General features: G+C 38.6%; 1 protein-coding gene across 2 annotated transcripts in view; it reads left to right on the top strand.

Moving 5' to 3' along the window:
- Positions 1 to 26,017, top strand: part of TFR2 (transferrin receptor 2) — a 642,558-nt gene that overhangs the window by 484,592 nt on the left and 131,949 nt on the right. For both annotated transcript variants that reach the window (XM_044077345.1, XM_044077346.1), the window contains one exon: positions 8,039 to 8,217. In XM_044077345.1, coding sequence (XP_043933280.1) covers positions 8,039 to 8,217 — 179 coding nt within the window. The remainder of the gene's footprint in view (positions 1 to 8,038; positions 8,218 to 26,017) is intronic.

Here is a 26,017-nt window from a genome sequence, read left to right as displayed (position 1 = left end):
TTTTACTGGAAATTGAGTCTGTGCACAGAATTAATACTCCAGCTTTTAAAAGTGCTGTGATTACTGGTAAAATGCCCTCCTCTGCCTTTCTGCTCAAGGGATACTGCCGCTTATGAGGTCTAAATTCTGACTTGGGTGTAATCTTTACCTGTCCTGCCGCTCTAATCAGTCATAATGAGTTTGGAATCATCTGCAATTGAGATTCTTCCATGGGGTAAGGAGACATAGTCATAATGTCCCAGGGGATTGTATCGGTTTGTCTTCCTGAGGTGCACGGTCGGTCTGGCTTGTGTAACCCAGTTAAGTTTTTGAACCTGAATGCCCTTACCTGCCAACTGTTCTGGTGTCCATCCTACCCATTCAGTTATTTTTTTACCCACAAGGTACCATGACATTCCTTCACCCTCCGTGACTGAAATATGTGTGGTTAATTCATTCTTATACAGCAGCTGCATGTAAGGCTACATGTGACTGCAGAATTACCTAGTGTGTCCCAAAAAAGGCTATGCAATACTAGTTTGGTGACTTTAAAACTAAGAAATTTCTTTTCGTATTCTAAATCAGGTCCGGCACATCTTCTGTAATACATTGTGCAATGTAATGGATCTGACACCTTCGGATTTGTTATGATTGCTGCTGTCTGTTGTTTCCCTCAGAACCCAAGTCTTTATTTAACGTTAGTATTGGTCAGCATTTTCCTCATGTACTCAGCTATCTCTCTCCCTCACGCTCCGCAGGCAACAAGTTTGCAATGAAACCCTTGGTCCAAAAGGTAAGGTGGATAATTTAGATTCCTTTGTTCTGCCTAACACCATACCTAGTCCAGTTGCAGTAGTAACTGCATACCCTCTGCGCGTGGTGCCTGTTTCTGTTTTGCGTGTTGACCCATCTGGTAGTGCATCTCTCAATTGATACAAGATAAATGTCTGCTAGGTGACAGAAATACTATGGGGCCCTGTATACCACACCGCTGCATTTATTGCCTGTACTGTTCTGGTGTCCATCCTACCCATTCAGTTATTTTACTGCAGAATTACCTAGTGTGTCCCAAAAAGGCTATGCAATACAACACTTGCATTAAATCTCTTCCTAGTAAATGTACTGGGCAGATTTTTGAAATTATTACTCGGAACTGTATGGGACATTCCGCCTGGGTCGGTAAACCACAGAGGTTTGGACAATGGCTCTTAACTTGCAATGTGATCACTGGTTGGGGCCTCCCGTCCCGTCCCTTTCCCCCCCCTGCCCTCCTCATGATTTATGGAACCTTGAAATCTGCTTTGGGCTCTTTCCAATTCTTTTCATTTTTATCTAGGAGAGTCTTTATTGGTCTTCACACACTTCGGAGTTAAACGTTTCTCTCCTTCCTGATCTACCTTTATTCTGGTGACTACGACGACTATGTAGTTTCATTATCTTCCTTTATTTAAACATCCACTAAACCCATGTTCTTTTTCCATTTATCTAAATACTTTACATTCTTTGGGTGTAAATCAAACATAAACTTTTCATCTTCAGTTTTGTCGCTGTTCCTGAGATCTCTTGTATATGGAATCTATTCACTATACTTTGAGAAAATTAAATTTTAAAATTTAGACAAAAATTCCAATCAGAAACAACAAAAATAGCTTTTTTGAATCTGGAAAGAGTGACTGGCCTCTAATTTCAACCTGTTTCAGTTGGAGGTCTTTCATTCGAGGAGAGCCTGATCTCTCTCCACCTGCGCAGGTTTTCAGCCTCTCTTTGTTCGATTAGCGTGCGAAGGCACCCGTTAGGCGCCAGTTATGTCGAAAAGAATCACGTTCTTGTAAGCAAGTAAAACAGCTTTATTTTACATGCATGGAGACCTGCTACATGATAGTAATATGCCAGCAGTCTGGCTACTTGTACTTTAAGTTCTCCTTATATAGACCCTCCTGCACGTACATACACGTAGCACAGAGGACTTTCATTAAAATTGATAGTTTGATTACTTGTTTTTACCAGCCAGTACCACAGTTATTCTTGCACCATTAACTTTCTTATCAGCAGTTTAAGATTAACTCCTGCATTCCTCAGTGATCAACATTTTCCAGAACATTTCAGTTTGCAGAACATTTTCCTTTAAATACAGAATACAAAATATGTTGACTTCAGTATTTTTCCACAATTTATTTAATCAACAAGGTTTTCAGTTAATGCAGACCATGATAAAACATTATTCTGTTTGTATAAAAGAATTAGAAGAAAAGATAGAGAAATTGGATTCAATTATCAAACAGCATGGTGACTTTATAAGATATAAATATGAGTATATGCGATGCTTTCAAAGCATAGAACAGCATATCGAGAAAATGAGAAAAATAAAAATTAAGAAATTGGAAAGAGATAGAGCGCAATATTGTAAAGGTACAGTGTATCCATTACCCCCACCAGCTCAAGTCTGGTTCAATAAGCAATTAGATTCTTTAGACAGTTTCATGGATAATAATAATGAGGATGGGTCAAGAATAAATAATAACAACAACAATAATAATGACAATTTGCCTATCCCACATACTCCGATACAACAACAACAGGGGGATAACGTGATAGAAGATAACCAAGTGAGGAGAAGTGAATGACTAAGAGGTCAGAATAATATCAACAACCCAAGACCAGTAGAGGCTAACAAAGGAGCAAATAATATGAATAAAAACCAGGGTTTTCTGAGATACACGCGGAAAAAACAATGGAACTAGAAGAGAAACCAGAACAACAGTAGATGACCAATGTAAATGATCAAGAAAATGGACCTGTGATTATTAAAAACAAGAAGAATGATTTTATTGTTTATAATTTTTCTTCTTTTCAGGTCACACAATGTTTAGTGGACACACTTTCAAAGGATCTTACTTTTGTACCATCATGTAGGATGAAAGTAGCAGAAACCATTTGCGACCTTAAAATTTTTGTTAGAAAGTTGAATTTGAAACAATTATTAGGGGTACAACAAGATTCCATTATCAATGAGTTCAGAGCCGCAAGTTGCTTTAATCCTCCATTACATAATTCACTTGCTATTTTTGAAAAGATATGTGAATTAGACCTGAGGAAATTAAGTAAAAATAATTCAAATTTTATTGACAATTTAAATAAAGAAGAAAGAGATGATCTTGATTGTTTACTGAAGGCCAATGTAAGAATAATGAACCCAGATAAAGGCGGGGGCTTAGTTTTTATGGATGTACCAGAATATATGCAGCATATTAGAGATATTTTAACAACAGATGTCTATCAAATAGCATCGCTCAATGAATATAATAAGGCTAATCAATTTATTAAAAGCCTCATAAATGAACTGTTTATAGAGGCAAGAATTGATATACATACATTTAATTTTTAATGATGATGGCACCAAAAGCACCATGCAAGTTTGGAGTGCCAAAAATTCACAAAAACTTGCAGAATCCTCCATTTAGACCAATAGTAGATGGAAGGAATTCTTCAACATATGTATGTGCCAAATTAATAGACTCCATACTAAAGAAATATGTAATAAAAGAAGAATGGACTTTTAAAGACTCTTGGACATTTCTAGAAAGATTGGATAAGTTTGCATATAAAGAAGGATATAATTTTTTTGACAATAGATGTTAAAGAATTGTATACTAGTATCCCGCATAATGAAGGGATAGAACAGGTCACCACAAGAATGCGTCAAAAGCATGCATTAGAATCCGAAATTTCTTTAGTACAAGAAATTTTGGATATAATACTTTCTTATAATTTTATCCTTTTTGAAAATCAATATTATGTGCAAAACAAGGGGGTAGCTATGGGATCACCATGTGGTTCAAGTTATGTGAATCTAGTGATGTCATATTGGGAAAATACATATATATTTCCCAACACCCTGTTTCAAGAGGTAGTAAATTTCTATGTCAGATTTATAGATGACATTTTTGTGATAATTGAAGGTACGATACAAACAGCTAAAAGTTTAGTAATGATGTTAAATCAATCAACTGACTTTTTAAATTTTACATACACATTTGATACTACATCAATATCATATTTAGATATAAATTTGATACAAAAATAGTCAGCAAAAACAGTATGAAGCTATGTTGTATAGGAAGCCCACATACTCCAATAAATTTTTGCATTTTTCTAGTGCTCACCCGTTTCATCAGAAACGTCAGTGCTGAAAGGACAATTCGTCCGAGCAGCAAGAATGATAACAACGGATGAGAAATTTGAAGAATGTGATACATTAAGATCAAAGTTTCTCAATAGAGCATATCCATCTAGTCTCATAGAAGAAATAATTGATGAAGTAACATCAAAGAGAATGAATAGGCTATATACACCTATATTAAGGAATAAGACTGATGTGGGACTAGATCATAATAGTACAGGAGTCATGCAAGTATGTAATCAGATTGGGTTAACAGAAGCCCATGAGGAATTTAAATTGGCCTGCATAATGAATTTTTGTTCTAATTCGGCATACATAACAGAAATAATAATGAAAAATTGGTCTTTGTTGAAAGATGATGTTAGTTTAGGGTTAATGTTTAAATTTACACCAAAATTGTATGGAGAAAAGCAAATAGTTTCAAACAAATCTTTCAGAAGCAAAAATATCCATTTGTTAGGAATCCAGGCATGATGCAATGTGGGAACTGCTCCTTTAGTTATATAATGGATTTAGGGAATAGCATTGACATCAATGGATACAAGATTTATTTAAAAGGAAGGTATAATTGTAATACAAGAGGAGTGGTTTACATAGCTAAATGTCAAGGATGCCCATCGTTTTACGTGGGCAAAATGGATCGAAGACTCAGAGATAGGGTTTCTGAGCATATGAGAAATATAAGCCAGGATAAAGAGGAGAATGCGTTAGCAAAGCACACAAAATTGTACCCCGAACATAAGTTTAAATTTAAAATAATCCAACAAGTAAACCAAGATATAAGAGGGGGACTCACTAGTTTACTATTGGATAAGATAGAACTTCTTTGGCAAATAAGACTAAATGCATACATGTATCCAGGGCTTAATGATAAATGTTTGAAAATGTGTTTATTAAAATTAAAGAGCTTGGAGAGATGAATGATCAAGTTTTTGCGAAAGGAAATGAGTATAAGTTCTGCATGGTGGTTTTTCAAAAAATCCCAAAATATTCTAAAAAATGTAAATCATTTCACTTTTGTACAAGCAAAATGGTAAAGGACATAATTAGGTTGGATCAATGTTATTTGAATATTCACATTTATATATACAACCAAATGGTTGTTATTCATAGATGCGTAACATTGCATCAATATTAATTTATTAATTTATTGTTTTTGGATTATAGTTTTTTTTTACATATAATACAATAGAAAAGTAGAATATGTATTGAACATAAAATTATAAAATCATAAGATAAAATAATATAATTTGACATATTTAATACATATATAGTAGACAAATTTATTAACATATATAGTTATTTATTTATTCGCTGCTAGTTATTTTTATAAATATGTTTAGACAAGAAGCTGATTCATATTTAGTAAAGGCATCGCATGTCCACTGCAATTTTAGAAATTTTACAAATTTATATGTATTTTTATATTTTCATGTATTTTTAGGTATTTACTTTTGAGATATATGCAGTTTTTAGATATATATGTGATTTAAATATTTATTTATATACATTTTAATATATATATATATATATATATATATATATATATATATATATATATATATATATATATATTTATTTATTTATATGTTTTTATTATTAAATATAAACACTAAAGGTCTTTCATCATCATCAGTTTAATGGATATACATATTTAAATATAATATGAGTATGAATTTAAAGTAGTTAATCAAAGCATTCATTAAAGAATTATTTTATGGAACATAGCTTTAAATTTTAGCATCAGCATTACGTCTGTTTGGCGCCAAAATAATTTAAAGTTTATAAATAGTTTGTATGTAATGGAGTGCTTAATTTCTGAAGAAGTCTTACCATTCAGTAGGACGAAAAACGTGTGTATTTAGTGCGTTTAAAAGTGATTAAAGCGGTTGTTGTTTTAAATTTCAGCTTTCCTGGCGTTTTTTCAACAGTTAGTTTGTGTTTTAAGTGGAATTAATAGAATGCTTTGTGGTTGTCCTTAGAATTAGTCGCAATTTTGTTTTCGTAGCTAGCTTTGGAAGATTGTATAAGGGATCTCAGCTTCTTACTGAGGCTGTCCAGGGAGCTCCTCCACTCGTGGGATTTTACTCTCTTTTGCAACAGTTTCTTCCTTCTGTTGTACAGTCTGTTTATGGCAGGGGACCATCAGATTGGCTTCCTTTTTTTGGAGGATAGCATCTTGGTTCTGTTTGGGATAGCATGATCCATGCACTCGTATAAGTGCTTATAGAGTGCATTTGTGTAGGATTCAGCAGTTGTAACTGTATTGTCATCTGCATGTGTGTCATCAGGTCCGATACTTGTTCCTTAGCAGAATCTTGAATTTTTGCCTTTTTTGGATCTGGGGTTGAGCTCGGGTATTTATGAGGCCTCTTTCTTGAGGATTCTGAAGCTGAGGAGGAGAAGATGGCTTCTGAGAAGAGGTTTTTGTAATTTTAGTCCTAGAAGAAGAACCCTCTGATATAGCCTCTCCAAATGAAGAAGGAAGAAGACCTTTCAGTATCAGCTTATTCTTGCATTCCACTAATGCGCAAGGTTTAAAGCAAGGCATATAGAGCAGTCCTCTTGTAAATGCAGAGAACCTAAACAATAGACACATAGTGAGTGGGCATCGGAAAGTGGCAGTTTGTGCCCACACTTCGGACATTTTTTTAAATCCTGCTGGTTTATCCACCATCACCTGTCAAAATAACCATTAACACTATGACAAAGCAGTGAAGGACAAGTTTTTTTTTTCATTTTTTTGTTTTTTAGATAGGAAAATGACAGAAAAAACAGAAAAGGGAGGGAAATGCCAACAATGGTAAAAAAAAAAGCTATGACAGTGTCATAGAGGGAAAGAAGATACTAACAGTAGTATCTAAGAGGTACAAACAATGTATGATAGAAAAAAAGGGTTAGAAATGGCAAGAGACAACAAGAAATTTATAAACGAGGGTAAGGAACAGTAATAGAAAAAGTTTCAAGTAAGGAATACAAAAATATAACACTTATCTGAAGAACGCTCGAGAGAGATGGAAGACTAAGTCTTTTGCTTGAAGCAGCAACAAGATCTGAGGTAATTGGGGTTGGTGCATTGTGGGTAAAGGAGAAGCTCGAGAAATTTTGGTTACCATTAGCATGGCTGAGCTGGATCCAAGGGATTGGATTCAAACCCATCTGTTGAGCACAGAAAGAAAACTAACAACATCAAATCAGTAATTAGATTGTTAATAGAGTGTGGAACTTCCTTTTGTATATACTCTATAATGGATGTTAATAGGCTGTAAAAGGTTCCAAAATACTTTACTAAAAATTTTAGAGGAATGCTTGTTTTAACTAATGAAGGTAGGCTTAAGAAATTGAAGTTATTTTCCATATTTTATTGCTAGATGAGGGGAGATTTAATGTACTTATTTAAATGTTTGATAGATGACAAAATAGCATGCTTGTTAGGGATATTTCTCTTGAATTATAATGGTAATGGTGGAAAGAATAATCAATTATATATTAAATTAAGGAGAGCAAAATCTATGACTGGAAGGGTATTTTTCAGATTAGAATTAGATGAAGATGGGATCTATTCACATTAGAAATTGAACATGCCAAAAAAGTATTGAATAATTCAAAAATAATTTGACTTATGGAATGGGGATAGAGTTTACTGAACAATGTCCTCTTGTCGAATTATTTCTGCTGTGGTCCAGAGCCTATCTTAAATATTGAAAAACATTATGTCACATGATTATGTCACATTTTTAAGTTAGAATGATGTAACCCTACAAACCAAAAGTGATACTCAAAACAGGAAAATATACTTGTTAGTGCTAAAGAAAACTGACACCCTCATCTTCATAAAGGACTATCCTCATTTTGCTTTTATTCTATTTTGTCTTAAAGCCAGTTGTCAGGTCAGGATGCTTTCCGAGGCTGGAAAGGCCGTCTTTCCTACACTGGATATAGGCTGGGCCCTAACTTCACAATTCCTGGGAAACAACTAAGGCTTACAGTCAATAATCGTATGATACCTACCATGATTAACAACATTTTTGCATCAATTGAAGGGAAGGTTGACCCAGGTAAGGTGTAGCAATTTTTTAGCCTTTAATTTTTATTTTTTTGTGAAATCAGACATTGGACATCTGAATCTAGTGACATGCAGATGTATAGTTTGTTTATGACTGCTTATCCATACATTGTGATGGTAAATTCTAATTTTAAGACAACACTATCTGTTATTGGTTGAGATTTTATGGTCATTGACATTTTTTCATTATGTGACTCATATTCTGCATCCATCACAGAGAGATATTTATTTTTTTATATTTTAGTATTATGTGTGTCAGTAAACATCTTTCATGCATTTCCTGTCATCTATCTAGGTGTTACAGTTCTGTAATGTAAACATTACTTAATTTGGTGTTAAACTGAGAGTGAAACCATAGGTGACCCATTGGGCAGTAGCTGGGTTTCTGTCTATGAAGCTAATAATCCATGATAACACTATATGGCTATAGAAGGCTGCATCACCCCTATGATTTCTTTACTTAAGCACCCATGCATGACACTTTGAAGTATGGAGCTGCTCATCCACCAACAGGACTGCTGGATTTCTTCTTATAATGTCATGGTCCCAAGTCTGGCAACAGACACAGACACTGGAGAAGAAATTTTTTGTAAGAAACATACTTAATGTCTTTGCTCAAGAATTCTGAACAAAGACAAAATAATGTCAGGACAAATTAGCAAAAATTAGGGACATGAAACTCTGGTTTAAAGATTATAATCTTTAAAAGATTTACCAGAAAAAATAAAAAGAATGGGATAGAAAAATGAGGTAAAATAAGGGTTGTTCTGCAAAATCACAAATGTTGAGAGGAACGGGAAGAAAGGGTGAAAAGCCTAGTAGTTGCTTATCTTTCCTGGGGGAGGTGTGGGCTAACTTCAATATCTGCGAAACCACTGGTGGACAGTACAGGAGTCATCAAGCCATATCTTAATGTGCATTCTTTTACATGAATGGAGAAGGGCAGATGCAGGTGCCTTAGCCTGCTGCCATTCTAAACTTTGTGTGATCTTTAAGCCTTGCCACTCTTCATAATACTGATTATGTCCATATTTTTGTTTATTTTTTGTTTACATTTATTGACCAGATCACACTTTCAACAGAGGCCCAGGGAGCAAAGTTACGTTACATAAAGAGATGTATATAGATTATGTAGCCATGCAAAACTTTACATGTAAATATTAATTCTGTAACCACCATTAAGTTGGTAACTGTGTCTGTGGGACTATTATTCTGCAGAACAAAATGGATAGCTACATAGAAGCTGTGGTTCTAGCGTAAAACGTGCATATTGGTATGTAGGAAAAATGCATCAGACTTTAAAAAAATACACATAAAGGAGACAGAGCCTATGCCTTGCAGCATTTTGGAACTTGGTTTAATGGGGTAAATATGTAGATATTCCTTTGGTGCCACCGTCTGGGGGGTAACCCAGTCCCTAACATGCAGAAATAGTTGCACCACACAATATGCAGTCTGCAAAGGCCCAGGTAGTAACCCCAGACTGGGATGTAATTGAACATGCAGGCTAGATAGACTAAGGTGCCAGGGGCAAATGGCAGCACCCAATAATCTGCATAGTTAGAAAACAGAGATAATGTATTGTTATGGCAAACATAACACTGGCAGTATTGGGCCCAGCCCAGAGGTAATAATCAGTGTTATTACAAGTGGGTCATTGATCCGCAGGCAACAAGACATTACATCCCAAGAAGGCAGGAAATAACTGACTTTTTGCCATCTCCAGTTATCTAGTGCATGTCAGGAATATCTCCATAGATGTGAAAACTTGTAAGATAAGCTGCCCATTACAAAGTACAGGAATGCACTGCATTGAAGTAAGACACAAGTCAATCTGTTCTTTTAACAGAACCAATATCCCTCACAATCTTTGAATACTTTACTAAATATTGATCTAAAAAAGAAAACAAATATTTTATGGGATTGATGGGCATCATTGTGACCAGGAATGCTTGTTCTGTACCCTGCAGATGTTCTTCATGTTTCACTGTTGCAGTCATCACATTTGGGGTTATCCCTGCCAGGGTAGCCCTCAGCCGGCCAGAACACCAGAGACTTAGTAATTCTGCATCAGTTGCTGTTGCTTGAAGAATGACATCAGGTCATCAGTGGTATAAAGGAAGACAGCCGACGCCATTACATCAGTCTTTCTTGCCATGGAGCCCGAAGCAGAAGCAATTTGCACGAGTGCCGGTTGGCTGCTACCTGAATTTATTTATTTATTTTACATTTGTTGACTGGGATAGTCCGACTGAATTCATGTCCGTTTTCAGTGGAGGCTCAGGGAGAAAAGCTCCAAGATGAGCAGTTAAGATTACAGATTCAATATATACAGTGGTTACATAGTTAACAAGTTATACAAATTCCAAGGTTAGACATAATCCCGGGTGTAAATCTGGATTAAGTAACACAACTAAGCTAAATTATAGTTATTAACTCATAGTAGAGGAGAGTTAGTCTGGTTTGATACATTAACATAGCCAGTTTAGTGTCAAATATTGTTTCATTTCTGAATTGAAGATGAAGTCTTCGAAAGCTAAGAACCCAGTTGGGGATCCTTTTTTCTTGCATTAACCGATGTCCGAAAAAGTTAATAATTGTCTCGCCTGTGGAAAGCAAATACCACACCAGGACTTCCACTCTTACTGTGTCTCTTGTCTAGGCCCAGACCACGACGTCCCTCATTGTCAGTTCTGTGCTTTGTTTAAAGCCAGAACTATTCGTTGTTGGGCCCTTATTGTAGCCAGATATTTCCGATTACAATCCTCAAATTCCGATATGGCTTCTGTAAGCCATCCGACAGCAGATCTTCCAAAAAAAACGTAAAGATAAAGACAGAGAAAGACCGCACATGACCAAACCTTCTGACAACGCTACAATGAAGCTTGTCATCAGTCCTCCGGAATTCAGTGAGGTGCTTTCGCTTCAGTTAATTCACAGGCCTCTACTGAGAGCCTTTCAAAGTCCGGTATGCCACAGAGCTCTTCTTCATCTAAGGATCCTGTGGTCATATCTAACTTGGATGGGTCCAGAGCCACTGTGCAGGCACCGGCTTCTGAGGAAGTCCTTTGCAACACCGAATCCAGACATAAACTGACACCTTCTTTCACAGCTACCATTCTAAAACAACTGAGTTTCTTAGGCCTAGGGATCGAACCACCCCCAAGAAGCCGACTACCAGCCATTCTCTGGCACCTGCTCCCTTGCCTCAGTCACAAATGCTTAAAATGACAGAGGACCTTATCATGCTGATTAGGGGAAGCCAAGCCACTCCCTCAAAAAGAAAAAGAGATCTGTCTCCAGTAGTTTTGTCTGAACAAGAGTCAGATGAATCAGATGCATCTGACTATGAAGACATCCAGCCCCTCTCTACATATGAGGATTCTGATGCAGAGAAATCTACTCCTTCAGCCTCTCCCCCAGAGGATTTTTCCTTTGGGGAAACCCTGCATACTTTAAGGGAGAACTTCAAATGGGAGAGTCAAGACTACCCACAGTCTAAAAAGAGACTCAGAGAGTTCCTGGACCTTCCACAGCACAGGCCCTTAGCTATCCCCCCAGTCCTTGATGTGGTGGATGATGTCTTCCATGAATCCAGCTTGACTCCAAATGGCCTCCCTCCTGCTCCCAGAAAGTCAGACAGGTACTACAGAGTCCCTGACTCTCACACATATCTCTTTAAAAACCCAACAGTGGACCCTGAGGTCATTACTCAAGGCCCAAAAAGGGCTAAAGCTACTTCAGCTAAGAATCCCACCCCCTCAGACAGGGATTCCAGAGGACTGGACAGATGGGGTAAAAAAGTATACACCTCAGCTACTCTTGCTATCAGGACACTAAATTGTCAGTTCCATATGCTTAAATATCAGCAACATACCTTGGAACTCCTTAAACAAAAAAATTCCTGCTTTCCTCTATAGGCAGAATCTAAAGATTTACAGGAATTAATACACTCTGCTGGTCAAGTAACTAAACACACTTTGCACTGTGGTTTTGATGCCCTAGAAGCTTCTTGCAGGGCAGCAGTCACTGGATCTGTCATTAGAAGACATGCGTGGCTTAAGGAACAACCCCTGCCAGACCATGTCAAATCAAAATTGTTGGATGCACCCTTGCACAAAGATAACTTATTTGGTACTAAAGCAGAAGAAGTGTTAAAAAAGATGGAAGAAAAATCAAAATCTATGGAGACTGTTAAAGATTTCTTATACACAGGTATAGCCCCCTAAGTTCAGCAGGCATTTTCCTTCCAAGCACTGGTCCTTTCCTGCACCTAGTAAACAGGGTCAGCCTAGGCCCCATGGAAACAGACCTCCAAGACAGCAGTCCCAGATGGTTGCAGAGATCTAAGCAGTGGACTGCCTCCACTTCAAAACCAGGGAGTTCTAAGCCACCCCCTTATTGTAAGAACTCATAATGACTCACCCCCTCCTGATCTCGCCTCTGCCCACCATCACATACCCCTAGGAGAAAAACTCTCATTTCACTCAAGCACCTGAACCACCATTACCAAGGACCAATGGGTTCTGAACATTGTGTCTCAGGGGTACAAATTCTCCTTCCACACCCATCCAACCCCAACAGGGTTCCCAGATCTACCACCAAATCAGTTGGCAGAGGCTCAAAAGCAAATCCATACACTGCTCTCCTTGGGAGCAGTAGAACAAGTTCCTGCAGGGCAGATAGGCCAAGGCTTGTACTCCAGACTTTTTCTGGTACATGGAAAACAGGGCACCTGGTGCCCCATCCTCGATCTATCCATTCTAAACACCTTCCTGGTGATCCCAAATTCAAAATGCTCACCCTCCAGCATCTGCTACCCATGCTCTCCAAGGATGCTTGGTTAGCCACCCTAGACCTAAAAGAAGCCTACCTCCACATTCCCATCAGGGAGTCCTGCAGAAAATATCTTTGCTTCAGGGCAGGATCTCAACACTTTCAGTTCTCTGCACTTCCTTTGGCTTATCTACTGCTCCCAGAGTTTTCACAAAATGCCTGGCTCAGGCCATTGCTTTTTGTAGACAAAAAAATATTCAAATTTACCCCTACTTACACGACTGTCTTATTCAGGAAGACAGCCAGGGAAAGCTGCTCAAAGACCTGGCCTTTGTAAAGGACTCCTTAGGGTACACTATCAACGAAAAGAAATCCAAACAGGTACCCACCAAAAGGATAATCTTCCTGGGAGCAAGTCTGGACACAGCATCCCAGATGGCATGCCTAACACCAGAGAAACAAAGTTTCCTATCAGCTTACTTCTCTCAGCTGGTCACCAGGACCCAGATCTCTGCAAGGGAAATCCTGCAAGCCCTGGGGTTCATGGCATCTTGCATACTCCATATTCCATATGCCAGACTGCATATGAGGAAACTTCAATGGTACCTAAAGAGCCTTTGGTGTGAACACTCTCAAGATCTGGAAACTCTTTTACCTATTATTCCTTGCCTGAGGGAGGAATTCTGCTCCCACAACAAGGGACTGCCCTTCTCCCCACACCCCACTGCCCAGACCCTCACCACAGATGCATCCGACTATGCTTGGGGTGCACACCTGGACGGCAGGTGCATACAGGGCCAATGGAACCCCCAGCAACTCCCCCTGCACATCAGTCAAAAAGAGATAATGGCGGTGCAGCAGGCCTTGATAGCTTTCAAACCCCTTCTTTCTCCAGGGGTTCTCCTGATCAAAACAGACAACACCACAGTGATGTGGTACATCAACAAGCAGGGAGGGACTCACTCCTACTGACTGTGCAGGCTGGCCATGCCCCTTTGGTTCACAGCCTCTTCCATGCATCTACACATGTTAGCACAATACCTGCCAGGATCTGTCAACTCCCTGGCAGACCAATTAAGCAGAAAATCTTTGGACCTCCATGAGTGGCAGCTCAACAGAAACACCTTCTTACTAATAACTCAGAAGTGGGGAACCCCGGAGGTCGACCTCTTTGCCTCCCACACTATCAGCTCAGCAAATTCTGCACCAGGGAGCATCACTGCATAGCATGGAAAGTGGATGCCCTATCCTTCCCATGAGTAAACCTCTCGGTCTATGTCCCCCCCCACCTCTCATTCCCAAGGTACTGATCAAAATAAGGGAGGAAAAACCAAGGACCATTCTCATAGTTCCAGACTGACCCAGACAGCATTGTTACCCCTTGCTGCACAGCCTGTCCCCACTGCCCCCCTGGAATCTTCCTCAGATTCTCAACCTCCTAACCCAGAGGGAAGGGGAATTCATGCACCCCCAATTACAGAGACTCAATTTGTCAGCTTGGCTTATACCCTGACCCCTGACTAATCTGCCATCTTCAGTAAACAAGTTTTGGATGTTATCTGAGAGCCCAGACACCGTAGCACCATAAAGTCTTATGCAGATAAATGGAACAGATTCTGCACCTGGATCCAGGCTAAGGGGTCCAATATGGCACAGCCCTCCATCCCTCTCATCCTGGATTGCTTACCTGACCTACTACACAGTAGTCTCTCTTTCTCCTCTATAAAAATTCATGCCTCTGCTATTTCAGCTCATTTTCCCACCCCTCTAATCAAACAGTTCCTCAGAGGGGCTAACAACTTGAAGCCCCCGAGAAGGGCACCAACACCAGCTTGGGACCTTAATTATGTCTTGGAAAAGCTCACCCTGCCTCCTTTCAAACCAGCTTCTTCTGCAGAGCTAAAATTTCTCTCCTGGAAGACAGCCTTCCTCCTGGCCATCACTTCAGCCAGAAGAGTCTCTGAGCTGCAAGCACTCATGGCAGTGGAACCCTTCATCATCTTCCATGCAGACAGGGTATCCCTCAGAACTATCCATCCTTCATGTCCAAGGTGGTGTCCAGTGTGGCTCTGAACCAATCCATCCATTTGCCTACCTTCTTTCCTAACCCTCAAAACAAGGGGGAAAGGATTCTTCACTCTCTAGATGTGCACAGACAGGTCAGATACTATTTGGACAGGACTAAACCCTTCAGAAAATCTGATCGACTACTGATCAGCTTTGCTTCAGGGGCAGAGGGCAAAGCCATTTCCAAGCAAATAATTTCCAAATGGATAGCACACTGCATCAATTTCTGCTACAAACAGCACTGCAAGCCTCCCCCCAAGGGAGTCAGGACCCACTCCAACAGAGCAGCCTCCACCTCTGCAGCTTTCCTCAGAGGAGTCCCCACCAGGGACATCCTGGAGGCTGCCACTGGGACATCTGTTCACACCTTTACCAAACAATACCACCTGCCTCTCTTTTCTAAATCCAGGGCAGGTTTTGCCGCTGCAGTCTTGCAGGGCATGCTAGCCAGCCCTTAGCTTCCTTGACTGTCTCCACCCATTTCCTCAGCTTTGGAAATCTACCCAAATGTGATGACTGCAATAGTGAAACATGAAGAACATAGTACAGTTGTGTACACTTACCATAAATGTAGATGTTCGAGTGTCTTCACTGTTGCAGTCCTGGTTTCCCACCCTCCTTCCCCCTTTTTTGTTACCTTTCTTCCTTGTTGTTCTCCTTTCCTTACAAGGGACATATTGGTATTTCTTTTCCACTGGTGGGGTTCTGCCACCAGAGCCTGGCCTTTTATTATGGGGGTTCCTGACAGGTTAGGGCAAGAAAAACTGATGTAATGGCGTCTGCTGCCTTCCTTTATACCACTGATGACCTGACATCAGTCTTCAAGCGACAGCAACTGATACAGAATTACAAAGTCTCTGGTATTCAAGCCGGCCGAGGGCTACCCTGGCAGAGATAACCTCAAATGAGATGACTGCAACAGTGAAGACACTCGAACATTTACATTTATGGTAAATGTACACAACTGTACTTTCTCCCCCCTCCTCCAACTGGTAAAGAGCAAAAGTGCCTCCCGTCCCTCATCCAGCAGTTTCTTTAGTGTAAGGAGTCCATGATAGTTTGCTTTCCTTAACATCATTGAATGCCGCTAAAGGGATGCATACTTACCTTAATTACAATAAAAGTTGACAGAGTGTTTTATTTTATTTTTTTTTGGTTGTGATTGTGTGTGTGTGTGTGTGTGTGTGTGTGTGTGTGTGTGTGTGTGTGTGTGTGTGTGTATGTGTGTGAAGGAAGAACAACTGTGACAGGGCTAGCCACCTGGTGGTGTGGGCATTGGCTCTACATGATTATCACTGCTGATGTGACACCCTGACTCCATGTGCAAAACGTGGGAAAAGAGGGTTTTGGATGGATGTATGGATAGATTCTAATGGTGGGAGTTGTTAGGGGATACTGTTATGAGGTGGTGTGCTTAAGATAAAATGTTAAGTTGTGGGTGCACTAAGTACAGTAATAGCATACATGGTGCTTTGGGGAATACTGCTATTCGTGGGTGCAGTATGATTGTATAGTAACATGTTGTTATACTGTAGATGTACTAGAACAGTATGATAATGGCAGACAAGGTGCCCTGGAGGTAACTGTTATACTGTAGGTATACTAAAGCAGTATGGTAACAGCAGACAAGGTGCCCTAAAGGTATACTGTTATACTGCAGGTGTACTAGAACAGTATGGTAAGGGGAGGCAAGGTGCCCGGGAGGCATGCTGTTATACTGTAAGTGTATAACATAAAGGAGGCAACTCTACTGACTACTCCAACTATAGACCGATTGCTCTCCTTTCACCCTTAGCAAAAATTATGGAGAAATGCATTCACCAGCAACTAGTACAATATCTGTCTCTTCACAACATAATAGCACCCTGTCAGCATGGCTTTAGACCTCATCACAGCACCACCACTGCCCTTCTTTCTTTTATAGATACTATCAACAAAAATCGCAACAATCATCTTCTCTCTTCTGCTCTTTTCATTGATCTCTCAAAAGCATTCGACATGGTCAATCACTCTCTTTTAACTAACATTCTTAAATCTCTCTCACTCGACAACCTAGCTATTAAATGGTTTATATCATATCTTAGCAACAGGCAGCAAGCAGTCATATGGGAAAACCATATCTCTTCTCTTTTGCCAATTTCCATCGGAGTTCCTCAGGGCTCCATTCTTGGTCCCCTTCTTTTCTCTCTTTTCATCAATGATCTTCATTCTGCTATCCCACAAGCAACTTGCATTCAATATGCAGACGATTCGACCCTTATCTGTTCTGCTCCTTCCACCACAGAACTGATCTCACTTACCCAAAACATATTTAATACTGTTGAAACATGGTTCTCAAACGGTTCCTCCTACTTAATGCCAAAACTAAACTTCTCCTTTTCACCCCACCTCTCGTACCACCCCTTTACATTTCTCCATCTCCTCTAACACTAACACTATCATCTCACCTGACTCTACTACAAAACTGCTAGGTATAACTATCGACAACAATCTCTCCTTCGATCAACACATTAATTACACCATCAAATTAGTTAACAGAAAAATATGATCCCTATATAAAATTAAACCTTTTCTAACCCCAGCAACTAGAACCAAAATAGCCCAATCCCATCTCTTATCTTCACTTATATATGCCTCCTCTATTTATACCAATCTAAAAAAAAGCAATCTAGCTAAACTAACAACCTGCTACAATAATATTGCCCGCTTTGCCACTGGTAACCCCTTCAGAACCCACCATTGTCTAAACCTAAAACTTCTAGGCTGGCTTGAATTCCAAAACTACTTGCTCATCCCTCAACTCTCTATTGCTCATAGTATACTATATCAACCTGACCACACACCAATACTTTCTCAACTGATAATCCCCTATAACAATCTCAACTCCCTACGCTCTTCTCATAAACTAATGGCCAAAGCAATTAAGTCAAACAACGCTGCCGGTGACTGTCTTTTCACTAATACAGTAGGTAGAAACTGGAATCTTCTTCCTAGTGACATAACTCTGACTACATCTTTGCCTCTTTTCAAACAGAAAATTAAACTGTACTTCCAAAACCACTGGCTCTGTTCCTGCAGTACACCTGACTAAGTTACCTTATTTATTACTCTCTTACTCCTCTATTCCTTTCCTCTCCACTCCAACTCCTGTTTCTGATCCTACCACTATTAGAACTATAAGTACTATACTTTCTCTGTAAATTTGTTGAAATTGAAAAATAGTACCTTTCTTATTTTATTATTACAAAACCTGTTACATTACTGTTGAATATCTCTCTTACAGTGTTTTAATAATGTATTGTTTTTGAGCAAATATATTTCTTATGAAATGTACTAGTAGATAGTGGAGCTTTTCTCCTCGGGCCTCTGCTGAAAATGGACTTGTTATCCAGCCAGACTAGCCCGGTCAACAAATGTAAAATAAAATAAATAAATAAAGTGTACTAGGGCACTATGGTAACAGCAGACAAGGTGTCCTGGAGCTACAGTGTTATACTGTGGGTGCAGTAGGACAATGTGCTAACAGCAGACAAGGTGCCCTGGAGGTATAGTGTTATACTGTAGGTACAGTAGAACAGCATGCTAATGGCAGATAAGGTGCCCTGGAGGTACACTGTTTTACTGTGGCTACACCAGGACAGCATAGTAATGGCAGACAAGGTGCCCTGGAGGTATGTTCTTACACTGTGGGTGTACTAAGACAGTATGTAACAGACAGGGTGCCCTGGAGGTATGTTCTTACACTGTGAGTGCACTAGGACAGTATGATAACAGCAGACAAGGTACTCAGGGTAGTATGCTGTTATGCTGTGGGTACATTTAAGCAGAGCACTGAACACTGTGCTGATGATAATGCATCTGAATGCCCACACAGGCTTACATTCAGCACTAGAGCTGCACACTGTTCCACGCAAGGGATTTTTATACGGAGTCCGGGTCAATAATTGCTGGAACCTGTGTTCTGAGAGACTGCCTTACATATTATCTGCAATTATACAGAGCTGAGTATATATTTTTTGGTTATAGAGTTTAATTGTTGCTTAGATCTGTGTTGAAACTGTTGTCTCACTGTTCTGAAAGACTGATCAGCAAATATACAGAGCTGAGAATATTTTTTGGTTTTAAAGTTTGTACTGTTAGTTTTTGCTTAGATCTCTGTTGAAACTGTTTTCCCCACCCCACCCCATTTTCTGCTGTGTCTTCAGTTGGCATAGTAACAGCTGCATTCAAATTGCTGGAACCTGTGTTCTGAGAGACTGCCTTACATATTATCTGCAATTATACAGAGCTGAGTATATATTTTTTGGTTATAGAGTTTAATTGTTGCTTAGATCTGTGTTGAAACTGTTGTCTCACTGTTCTGAAAGACTGATCGGCAAATATACAGAGCTGAGAATATTTTTTGGTTTTAAAGTTTGTACTGTTAGTTTTTGCTTAGATCTCTGTTGAAACTGTTTTCCCCACCCCCCATTTTCTGCTGTGTCTTCAGTTGGCATAGTAACAGCTGCATTCAAATTGCTGGAACCTGTGTTCTGAGAGACTGCCTTACATATTATCTGCAATTATACAGAGCTGAGTATATATTTTTTTGGTTATAGAGTTTAATTGTTGCTTAGATCTGTGTTGAAACTGTTGTCTCACTGTTCTGAAAGACTGATCGGCAAATATACAGAGCTGAGAATATTTTTTGGTTTTAAAGTTTGTACTGTTAGTTTTTGCTTAGATCTCTGTTGAAACTGTTTTCCCCACCCCACCCCCATTTTCTGCTGTGTCTTCAGTTGGCATAGTAACAGCTGCATTCAAATTGCTGGAACCTGTGTTCTGAGAGACTGCCTTACATATTATCTGCAATTATACAGAGCTGAGTATATATTTTTTGGTTATAGAGTTTAATTGTTGCTTAGATCTGTGTTGAAACTGTTGTCTCACTGTTCTGAAAGACTGATCGGCAAATATACAGAGCTGAGAATATTTTTTGGTTTTAAAGTTTGTACTGTTAGTTTTTGCTTAGATCTCTGTTGAAACTGTTTTCCCCACCCCACCCCATTTTCTGCTGTGTCTTCAGTTGGCATAGTAACAGCTGCATTCAAATTGCTGGAACCTGTGTTCTGAGAGACTGCCTTACATATTATCTGCAATTATACAGAGCTGAGTATATATTTTTTGGTTATAGAGTTTAATTGTTGCTTAGATCTGTGTTGAAACTGTTGTCTCACTGTTCTGAAAGACTGATCGGCAAATATACAGAGCTTAGAATATTTTTTGGTTTTAAAGTTTCTACTGTTAGCTTTTGCTTAGATCTCTGTTGAAACAGTTTTCCCCATCCCACCCCCATTTTCTGCTGTGTCTTCAGTTGGCATAGTAACAGCTGCATTCAAATTGCTGGAACCTGTGTTCTGAGAGACTGCCTTACATATTATCTGCAATTATACAGAGCTGAGTATATATTTTTTTGGTTATAGAGTTTAATTGTTGCTTAGATCTGTGTTGAAACTGTTGTCTCACTGTTCTGAAAGACTGATCGGCAAATATACAGAGCTGAGAATATTTTTTGGTTTTAAAGTTTGTACTGTTAGTTTTTGCTTAGATCTCTGTTGAAACTGTTTTCCCCACCCCACCCCCATTTTCTGCTGTGTCTTCAGTTGGCATAGTAACAGCTGCATTCAAATTGCTGGAACCTGTGTTCTGAGAGACTGCCTTACATATTATCTGCAATTATACAGAGCTGAGTATATATTTTTTTGGTTATAGAGTTTAATTGTTGCTTAGATCTGTGTTGAAACTGTTGTCTCACTGTTCTGAAAGACTGATCGGCAAATATACAGAGCTGAGAATATTTTTTGGTTTTAAAGTTTGTACTGTTAGTTTTTCTGAGATCTCTGTTGAAACTGTTTTCCCCACCCCACCCCCATTTTCTGCTGTGTCTTCAGTTGGCATAGTAACAGCTGCATTCAAATTGCTGGAACCTGTGTTCTGAGAGACTGCCTTACATATTATCTGCAATTATACAGAGCTGAGTATATATTTTTTGGTTATAGAGTTTAATTGTTGCTTAGATCTGTGTTGAAACTGTTGTCTCACTGTTCTGAAAGACTGATCGGCAAATATACAGAGCTGAGAATATTTTTTGGTTTTAAAGTTTGTACTGTTAGTTTTTGCTTAGATCTCTGTTGAAACTGTTTTCCCCACCCCCCCATTTTCTGCTGTGTCTTCAGTTGGCATAGTAACAGCTGCATTCAAATTGCTGGAACCTGTGTTCTGAGAGACTGCCTTACATATTATCTGCAATTATACAGAGCTGAGTATATATTTTTTGGTTATAGAGTTTAATTGTTGCTTAGATCTGTGTTGAAACTGTTGTCTCACTGTTCTGAAAGACTGATCGGCAAATATACAGAGCTGAGAATATTTTTTGGTTTTAAAGTTTGTACTGTTAGTTTTTGCTTAGATCTCTGTTGAAACTGTTTTCCCCACCCCACCCCCATTTTCTGCTGTGTCTTCAGTTGGCATAGTAACAGCTGCATTCAAATTGCTGGAACCTGTGTTCTGAGAGACTGCCTTACATATTATCTGCAATTATACAGAGCTGAGTATATATTTTTTGGTTATAGAGTTTAATTGTTGCTTAGATCTGTGTTGAAACTGTTGTCTCACTGTTCTGAAAGACTGATCGGCAAATATACAGAGCTGAGAATATTTTTATGGTTTTAAAGTTTGTACTGTTAGTTTTTGCTTAGATCTCTGTTGAAACTGTTTTCCAAGCCCCACCCCCATTTTCTGCTGTGTCTTCAGTTGGCATAGTAACAGCTGCATTCAAATTGCTGGAACCTGTGTTCTGAGAGACTGCCTTACATATTATCTGCAATTATACAGAGCTGAGTATATATTTTTTTGGTTATAGAGTTTAATTGTTGCTTAGATCTGTGTTGAAACTGTTGTCTCACTGTTCTGAAAGACTGATCGGCAAATATACAGAGCTGAGAATATTTTTTGGTTTTAAAGTTTGTACTGTTAGTTTTGCTTAGATCTCTGTTGAAACTGTTTTCCCCACCCCACCCCCATTTTCTGCTGTGTCTTCAGTTGGCATAGTAACAGCTGCATTCAAATTGCTGGAACCTGTGTTCTGAGAGACTGCCTTACATATTATCTGCAATTATACAGAGCTGAGTATATATTTTTTGGTTATAGAGTTTAATTGTTGCTTAGATCTGTGTTGAAACTGTTGTCTCACTGTTCTGAAAGACTGATCGGCAAATATACAGAGCTGAGAATATTTTTTGGTTTTAAAGTTTGTACTGTTAGTTTTTGCTTAGATCTCTGTTGAAACTGTTTTCCCCACCCCACCCCCATTTTCTGCTGTGTCTTCAGTTGGCATAGTAACAGCTGCATTCAAATTGCTGGAACCTGTGTTCTGAGAGACTGCCTTACATATTATCTGCAATTATACAGAGCTGAGTATATATTTTTGGTTATAGAGTTTAATTGTTGCTTAGATCTGTGTTGAAACTGTTGTCTCACTGTTCTGAAAGACTGATCGGCAAATATACAGAGCTGAGAATATTTTTTGGTTTTAAAGTTTGTACTGTTAGTTTTTGCTTAGATCTCTGTTGAAACTGTTTTCCCCACCCCCATTTTCTGCTGTGTCTTCAGTTGGCATAGTAACAGCTGCATTCAAATTGCTGGAACCTGTGTTCTGAGAGACTGCCTTACATATTATCTGCAATTATACAGAGCTGAGTATATATTTTTTGGTTATAGAGTTTAATTGTTGCTTAGATCTGTGTTGAAACTGTTGTCTCACTGTTCTGAAAGACTGATCGGCAAATATACAGAGCTGAGAATATTTTTTGGTTTTAAAGTTTGTACTGTTAGTTTTTGCTTAGATCTCTGTTGAAACTGTTTTCCCCACCCCACCCCATTTTCTGCTGTGTCTTCAGTTGGCATAGTAACAGCTGCATTCAAATTGCTGGAACCTGTGTTCTGAGAGACTGCCTTACATATTATCTGCAATTATACAGAGCTGAGTATATATATTTTTGGTTATAGAGTTTAATTGTTGCTTAGATCTGTGTTGAAACTGTTGTCTCACTGTTCTGAAAGACTGATCGGCAAATATACAGAGCTGAGAATATTTTTTGGTTTTAAAGTTTGTACTGTTAGTTTTTGCTTAGATCTCTGTTGAAACTGTTTTCCCCACCCCACCCCCATTTTCTGCTGTGTCTTCAGTTGGCATAGTAACAGCTGCATTCAAATTGCTGGAACCTGTGTTCTGAGAGACTGCCTTACATATTATCTGCAATTATACAGAGCTGAGTATATATTTTTTTGGTTATAGAGTTTAATTGTTGCTTAGATCTGTGTTGAAACTGTTGTCTCACTGTTCTGAAAGACTGATCGGCAAATATACAGAGCTGAGAATATTTTTTGGTTTTAAAGTTTGTACTGTTAGTTTTTGCTTAGATCTCTGTTGAAACTGTTTTCCCCACCCCCATTTTCTGCTGTGTCTTCAGTTGGCATAGTAACAGCTGCATTCAAATTGCTGGAACCTGTGTTCTGAGAGACTGCCTTACATATTATCTGCAATTATACAGAGCTGAGTATATATTTTTTTGGTTATAGAGTTTAATTGTTGCTTAGATCTGTGTTGAAACTGTTGTCTCACTGTTCTGAAAGACTGATCGGCAAATATACAGAGCTGAGAATATTTTTTGGTTTTAAAGTTTGTACTGTTAGTTTTTGCTTAGATCTCTGTTGAAACTGTTTTCTCCACCCCACCCACATTTTCTGCTGTGTCTTCAGTTGGCATAGTAACAGCTGCATTCAAATTGCTGGAACCTGTGTTCTGAGAGACTGCCTTACATATTATCTGCAATTATACAGAGCTGAGTATATATTTTTTGGTTATAGAGTTTAATTGTTGCTTAGATCTGTGTTGAAACTGTTGTCTCACTGTTCTGAAAGACTGATCGGCAAATATACAGAGCTGAGAATATTTTTTGGTTTTAAAGTTTGTACTGTTAGTTTTTGCTTAGATCTCTGTTGAAACTGTTTTCCCCACCCCACCCCCATTTTCTGCTGTGTCTTCAGTTGGCATAGTAACAGCTGCATTCAAATTGCTGGAACCTGTGTTCTGAGAGACTGCCTTACATATTATCTGCAATTATACAGAGCTGAGTATATATTTTTTTGGTTATAGAGTTTAATTGTTGCTTAGATCTGTGTTGAAACTGTTGTCTCACTGTTCTGAAAGACTGATCGGCAAATATACAGAGCTGAGAATATTTTTTGGTTTTAAAGTTTGTACTGTTAGTTTTTGCTTAGATCTCTGTTGAAACTGTTTTCCCCACCCCACCCCATTTTCTGCTGTGTCTTCAGTTGGCATAGTAACAGCTGCATTCAAATTGCTGGAACCTGTGTTCTGAGAGACTGCCTTACATATTATCTGCAATTATACAGAGCTGAGTATATATTTTTTGGTTATAGAGTTTAATTGTTGCTTAGATCTGTGTTGAAACTGTTGTCTCACTGTTCTGAAAGACTGATCGGCAAATATACAGAGCTGAGAATATTTTTTGGTTTTAAAGTTTGTACTGTTAGTTTTTGCTTAGATCTCTGTTGAAACTGTTTTCCCAACCCCATTTTCTACTGTGTCTTCAGTTGGCATAGTAATAGCTGCATTCAAATTGCTGGAACCTGTGTTCTGAGAGACTGCCTTACATATTATCTGCAATTATACAGAGCTGAGTATATATTTTTTGGTTATAGAGTTTAATTGTTGCTTAGATCTGTGTTGAAACTGTTGTCTCACTGTTCTGAAAGACTGATCGGCAAATATACAGAGCTGAGAATATTTTTTGGTTTTAAAGTTTGTACTGTTAGTTTTTGCTTAGATCTCTGTTGAAACTGTTTTCCCCACCCCACCCCTATTTTCTGCTGTGTCTTCAGTTGGCATAGTAACAGCTGCATTCAAATTGCTGGAACCTGTGTTCTGAGAGACTGCTTTACATATTATCTGCAATTATACAGAGCTGAGTATATATTTTTTTGGTTATAGAGTTTAATTGTTGCTGAGATCTGTGTTGAAACTGTTGTCTCACTGTTCTGAAAGACTGATCGGCAAATATACAGAGCTGAGAATATTTTTTGGTGTTAAAGTTTGTACTGTTGGTTTTTGCTGAGATCTCTGTTGAAACTGTTTACCCCATACCAACCCCCATTTTCTGCTGTGCCTTCAGTTGGCATAGTAACAGCTGCATTCAAATTGCTGGAACCTGTGTTCTGAGAGACTGCTTTACATATTATCTGCAATTATACAGAGCTGAGTATATATTTTTTTGGTTATAGAGTTTAATTGTTGCTGAGATCTGTGTTGAAACTGTTGTCTCACTGTTCTGAAAGACTGATCGGCAAATATACAGAGCTGAGAATATTTTTTGGTTTTAAAGTTTGTACTGTTAGTTTTTGCTTAGATCTCTGTTGAAACTGTTTTCCAAGCCCCACCCCCATTTTCTGCTGTGTCTTCAGTTGGCATAGTAACAGCTGCATTCAAATTGCTGGAACCTGTGTTCTGAGAGACTGCCTTACATATTATCTGCAATTATACAGAGCTCAGTATATATTTTTTTGGTTATAGAGTTTAATTCTTGCTTAGATCTGAGTTGAAACTGTTGTCTCACTGTTCTGAAAGACTGATCGGCAAATATACAGAGCTGAGAATATTTTTATGGTTTTAAAGTTTGTACTGTCAGTTCTTGCTTAGATCTCTGTTGAAACTGTTTTCCCCACCCCACCCCCATTTTCTGCTGTGTCTTCAGTTGGCATAGTAACAGCTGCATTCAAATTGCTGGAACTTTTTTGGGTTTTAAATTTTCTGATTAAAGTGAGTTAATTTTTTTTTAAAAATTTTGCTTGTCTTGTTGAAACGTTGTTAAAAATTTTTTCTGAAAAAC

This window comes from Protopterus annectens, chromosome 7.part0 (assembly GCF_019279795.1).
Source record: "Protopterus annectens isolate FY-2018-M chromosome 7.part0, PAN1.0, whole genome shotgun sequence".
NCBI lineage: Eukaryota > Metazoa > Chordata > Ceratodontiformes > Protopteridae > Protopterus > Protopterus annectens.
Note: the sequence above shows the minus strand (reverse complement) of the source record. Positions and strands in the feature narration are given on the sequence as shown.